The sequence below is a fragment of the Rhinopithecus bieti genome, unplaced genomic scaffold (genome assembly GCF_001698545.2).
Source record: "Rhinopithecus bieti isolate Rb0 unplaced genomic scaffold, ASM169854v2 scaffold_65, whole genome shotgun sequence".
In the NCBI taxonomy this organism is placed as follows: Eukaryota; Metazoa; Chordata; class Mammalia; order Primates; family Cercopithecidae; genus Rhinopithecus; species Rhinopithecus bieti.
In genome coordinates this window covers 5,934,948-5,940,947 of record NW_016803344.1, presented here as the reverse complement: position 1 = coordinate 5,940,947, position 6,000 = coordinate 5,934,948, and the positions used below count along the sequence as shown (strand labels likewise).

At 39.6% G+C, this 6,000-nt stretch overlaps 1 protein-coding gene across 1 annotated transcript in view; it reads left to right on the top strand.

The window, feature by feature from the left end:
* PIGU (phosphatidylinositol glycan anchor biosynthesis class U) overlaps positions 1 to 6,000 on the top strand; it is a 108,686-nt gene that overhangs the window by 76,452 nt on the left and 26,234 nt on the right. The window contains exon 8 of the mRNA XM_017878668.1: positions 3,810 to 3,964. Coding sequence (XP_017734157.1) covers positions 3,810 to 3,964 — 155 coding nt within the window. The remainder of the gene's footprint in view (positions 1 to 3,809; positions 3,965 to 6,000) is intronic.

Sequence of the window (6,000 nt, the reverse complement as noted above, 5' to 3'; positions counted from 1 at the left end):
GATCTCAGCTCACTGCAAACTCCGCCTCCCGGGTTTACACCATTCTCCTGCCTCAGCCTCCGGAGTAGCTGGGACTACAGGCGCCCGCCACCTCGCCCGGCTAGCTTTTGTATTTTTTTAGTAGAGACGGGGTTTCACCGTGTTAGCCAGGATGGTCTCGATCTCCTGACCTCGTGATCCGCCCGTCTCGGCCTCCCAAAGTGCTGGGATTATAGGCTTGAGCCACCGCGCCCCGCCTAGAATGTTTTCATTTCACCTTTTTTTTAAAATACATTGGCATAAGTTTTAAAATATTTTCTTCTCCCTGATACATCTATAGTTATGCCCTCTTTTACGTTCCTAATGTTGTTTATTTGCTCGTCTCTCTTTTTTTCTTAATTATTCTTATTAGAAACCCATCAATAACATGGGTCATTTCTAAGAACTAGATTTAGTCTTGTTGATTCCTTATATTGTATCTTTATTTTCTATTTGAACAAATTCTGCTCTTGTCTTTATTATTTTCTTCCTTCTTTTGGGGTCTATTCTGTTGTTCTAATATCTTAAAATGGGTGTTTAGCTTATTTATTTTCAATTTTTCTTCTATTCCAAAGTAAATTTCTAAGGATGTACTTTTCCCTGAGAGTATTGTTTTATCTACATTACACCAATAGTGATGTGGGGTATTTTCTGACATAATCATTTCTTTTTGACTCCTAGGTTATTTGGATAAGTGTTTTAATTTTCTATGATACAATTCAAGAGATTTATTGTACAACATGATGACTAGAGTTAACAATATATTGTATACTTGAAAATTACTAAGAAAATAGATGTTAAGTGTTCTCATAACAAATAAGTGATATGTATGTGAAGTCAGCAAGGTTTTTTCTAATTTAGGTTATCTTTTCATTAATAATTTATATTAATTGCATTATGGTCAGAGATTGGAGTCTGTATGATAAAGATTCCTTGAAGTCAATATGGGTTTATGGCCTGATTTAAGTATGTGATGTTTTTATCAATACCCCACAAAATGCTGGAAATGAATGTGAATTACTTAGTTATTAGGTGCCCTGTTCTATATAAGTATGATTTATAAGATCTTATGAGATTAAACTTAAGAAATGTGCTTCATTTTTTTTACTTGATTACTGATTTGTCTGCTTGATCTATCAGTTATGCATTGATGATGGATTTGTTTATTTTTCCTTTGTAGCTTAATCCACTTTTGTTTTATATATTTTGAGACTGTTGTTAGTTACATTCAAATTTAGAACTGTTATATTTTTCCAGTGAATGGAACCTTTTATCGTTATTGGACTATTTTTATCTCTGCAATACTTTTTTACATAAAAGTCTATTTTATCTGATAATAGTATAACCACACTAGCTTTCTTTTGCTTAATGTGTCCGTGCCATATCTGAAAAAGTACTTTGATTTTCAGCTTTTTTGTGTCTCACATATATATATATATATATATTTTTTTTTTTTCCCCCTCTCTTTTTCTCTTTTTTTCGAGACAAAGTCTCACTCTGTCGCCCAGGCTGAAGTGCAGTGGCATGATCTCGGCTCACTGCAGGCTCCACCTCCTGGGTTCACGCCATTCTTCTGCCTCAGCCTCCCAAGTAGCTGGGACTACAGGTGCCCGCCACCACACCCAGCTAATTTTTGTATTTTTAGTAGAGACGGGGTTTCACCGTGTTAGCCAGGATGGTCTTGATCTGACCTCATGATCTGCCTGCCTCAGCCTCCCAAAGTGCTGGGATTACAGGTGTGAGCCACCGTGCCTGGCCTCTGTGTCTTATATTTTAAGGTATAGCTCTTGTAAATAGCATATAGCTGCATAACTGATTTTTTTCCTAACAACATGATTTTTTAATTTAATTTAATTTTGTTTTAGAGACAGAGTCTCGCTCTGTTGTCCAGGCTGGAGTGCAGTGGTGTGATCTTGGCTCACTACAGCCTCTGCATCCTGGGTTCAAGCGATTCTCATGCCTTAGTCTCCTGAGTAGCTGGGACTACAGGCGGACACCACCACACCCAGCTAATTTTTGTACTTTCATTAGAGATGGGGTTTTGTTACGTTGGCTAGACTGGTCTTGAGCTCCTGGCTTCAGGTGATCTTCCCGCCTCAGCCTCCCAAAGTGCTGGGGTTACAGGTATGAGCCACCGTGTCCAGTCCCTGACAACATGATTTTTAATTATACGTTTTTTTCATTTGAATTGATTGTGATTTGTTTAAATTCATTTCTGTTGTCTCACATACTGGGTGGTTTTTTTGTTTTTTGGTAATTCTTATTTTCCTTTTTCTTATAACAAGTCCTGAATTATTTCTCTTCCCCAGCATCCTTTTTTTTTTTTTTTTTTTTGAGGAAAACATTTTAAGAGAGGAAAATGGAAAATACAGAAAATGTATAATAATAGCCATATGTCTACTGCCCAAACTAAACAGATACTAAGATTTTTGCTATATTGTTTCATATTTGCTGTTGTCATACTTAATAAAGTATGTGAGGCCAGGCGCAGTGGCTCATGCCTGTAGTGTTGGGAGGCCAAGGCAGGTAGATCACCTGAGGTCAGGAGTTCGAGACCAGCCTGGCCAATATGGTGAAACCCCATCTCTACTAAAAATACAAAAATTAGCTGGGTGTGGTGGTGGGTGCCTGTAGTCCCAGCTACTCAGGAGGCTGAGGCAGGAGAATCACTTGAACCTGGGAGGTGGAGGTTGCAGTGAGCCAAGATCGCACCGTTGCATTCTAGCCAGGGCAACAAGAGCAAAACTCCGTCTCAAAAAAAAAAAGGCTAGGTGCAATGGCTCAAGCCTGTAATCCCAGCACTTCAGGAGGCTAAGGCGGGCGGATCACAAGGTCAAGAGATGGAGACCATCCTGGCCAACATGTTGAAACCTCGTCTCTACTAAAAATACAAAAATTAACTGGGCATGGTGGCGCGCACCTCTAGTCCCAGCTTCTCGGGTGTCTAAGGCAGGAGAATCACTTGAACCTGGAGGCAAAGGTTGTAGTGAGCTGAGATCATGCCACTGTACTCCACCTTGGCAACAGAGCGAGACTCTCTCCCAAAAAGAAAAGCAGATGAAGTTTTTTTGTTTTTTTAACCTAAATTTGGGGTTCTTTTAAAGTCTTTTTTACTTGTTTATTTATTTTCACTTTGCATATGAATGCCAGGTTATATGAAGTTTCTTAGGTTCCAATTATATTTTCCTCTCTCCTTCCCAGGAGGCTAATGCTATCATCACTTTAGTATATGTCCTTCTAATCTATGTTTTATGAAACTTTTACAGGGGTGTGTGTGTGTGTGTGTGTGTGTAAATAATAGTATTATTTGGTATAATCTCAGAACACATAAGTATTTTCATATAATATGGCTTGTTTGGCAATTTTCTATTATAACTAACCTCATATTTTTTAGATCTAGCCATGTTGACATTTATAGATACAATGTATTCATTTAACCTTGCAAATAGTATACCATATGTCAATATGCCACAATTTATTTGTTCCTCTATTGAAGGATTGTTTTTTATGTTCCAAACAATGGTGGAATGAATATTCCTCCATTTGTATCTTCTGCAACGCGGCTCCAGGATACATACCTAGAAACGGTGTTACTAGGTCTGATATCAGAGGATGCACCCATAATACCTTTTCTAACACTTACATCCTTCTTATTTAATTAAAGACCAAAGCAAAATTATAAACCTGTGTATCATAGCATGGTTTTGCAGGAGGGATCTTTAAGTATAAGCTAATAGCTGCCCTCTGTTGTTTATATCCCTAAGTTTATATCACTTTGCCTTCTCTCCTAGCGGCAGTACATACCTGTGAAAATGAAGAGCAAGGCCTTCTGGATCTTTTCTTGGGAGTATGCCATGATGTATGTGGGAAGCCTAGTGGTAATCGTTTGCCTCTCCTTCTTCCTTCTCAGCTCTTGGGATTTCATCCCTGCAGTCTATGGCTTTATGTAAGTAATGACCACATTAGAAAAATCTAGAAGCTGTGGGGAAAAGGGAACCCTTGTATACCATTGTCGGGAATGTAAATTAGTACAGCTATTATGGAAAACTGTATCAGCATTCCTCAAACAACTAAAAATAGAATTACCATTTGATCCAGCAGTCCCACTTCTGGCTACTTAAAGGATTTTTTTTCTTTTTTTTGAGACAGGGTGTCACTCTGTCTCAAGGCTCGAGTACAGTGGGGCCATCTCTGCTCCCTGCAACCTCTACCTCCTGGTTTCAAGTGATTCTTCTGCCTCAGCTCCCCGAGTAGCTGGGACTACAGGCATGCACCACCATACTCGGCTAATTTTTGTATTTTTAGTACAGACAGGGTTTCACCATGTTAGCCAGGCTGGTCTCAATGATCCACCTGCCTTAGCCTCCCAAAGTGTTGGGATTACAGGCAACTCAAAATTTTTGAAATCAGTTTGTTGAAGACTTGTCTGCACTCCCATGTTCATTGCAGCATTATTCATAATAGCCAAGTTATGGAATCAGTCTAAATGTCCATCAACAAACAAATGGATAAAGAAAATTTGGTATAGATACACAGGGGAATACTGTTCAGTCTTCAGAAAGGAAATTCTGTCATTTATGACAGTAGTAGGGATGGAATTGGAGAATATTATGCTAAGTGGAATAAGCTAGGCACTGAAAGAGAAATACCACTTGTGTTCTTACTTATATGTGGACTCTAAAACAATTACATTCATAGAAACAGAGAGTAGAAGGGTGGTTACAGATGCTGGGGGTGGGAGAATGGGGAGATAATAGTCAAAGGGGTACAAAATCTCAGGAGGAATATGTTTTTTTTTTCTTTTCTTGAGTTCTAGCACAGCATGGTGAATATAGTTAATAATACAGTATTGTACATACCAAAATTGCTAAGAGAGTAAATTTCAATTGTTCCCACCACAATGTTTAATATTTGAGGTGATAGAAATGTTAACTAGCTAGATTTAATTATTCTACATTGTATTCAGAAATCATAATATCATGTAAAATCACCCGTAAATTCATACAACTATATATCGTCAGGTAAAACCCCCCCACAAAACTCTGGAAGCTAATTTGGTTTTCATAGCTCTAGCTGGACTCAGAGGGTGAGTGACCACAGGAAGCCTTTGTATTAAATAGCAGCGGTTCTCAAACCTTAAGGTGCATCAGAATCACCTGCAGGACTTGTCAAAACCCAGATTGCTGGGCCCACCCTCAGAGGTTCTGATTAAGTAGATGTTGGGGAGGGATCAAGAATTTGCATTTCTCCAGTTTTCAGGTGATGCCGATGCTGTTGGCCTGCTGGTTTAGGGAACACACTTTGAGAATCTGTACTCTAAAGCACACCTTTGATACAGTGGGATTAACCCAGTATGCCTAGTGTTCCATTATTGGAACGCTAAGCTTGTGGGAATTATTTACGTCCTGCTGCTCAAGGTCATCGCCAAGGTCTGATTTTTCACACACAAAAAATTTGCAACCTCCAGCATAAGTGTGTTAAAGAGCATTCCCTGGGAACATCCAAAGCAAATACCAGCCTCTAACTGGGAGGTTTGGGCTCAATTCCAAACAGAAATGGATATGTTCCTCTACTGCAAGAGGGCCTCTGACGGTTTCAAAATAATGCCACCTGCCACACGTCAAACCTTGAGAGAAAACTCAAATGGGCTTGAGTATTGCAGGCTTGCCTGAGTGTATATTCATGAATTCTATAAACATTTCTGAATGCCCTGTGTGTGCCAGGCTCTGCGTGGGTGTCGAAGACTTGGTTGCTCCTAAGCTTTGAGGAGCTCACAGCCCAATGGGTGACAGACTCTTAAACCTGTGCAGGTGGGGAAGGGATCTGGAGCAGCAGAACTTCCATTTGGGATTCTGGACTGCTTGATTGTGTTAAATCCTGGCTGAGCATAACCATGACTTGGTAACTTCAGCTCTTCATGCTCTGCCTTAGATAGGAGTTGCGATGCCAGGTGAAGAGTTCTTTCTGCTGGCCACGAATTGT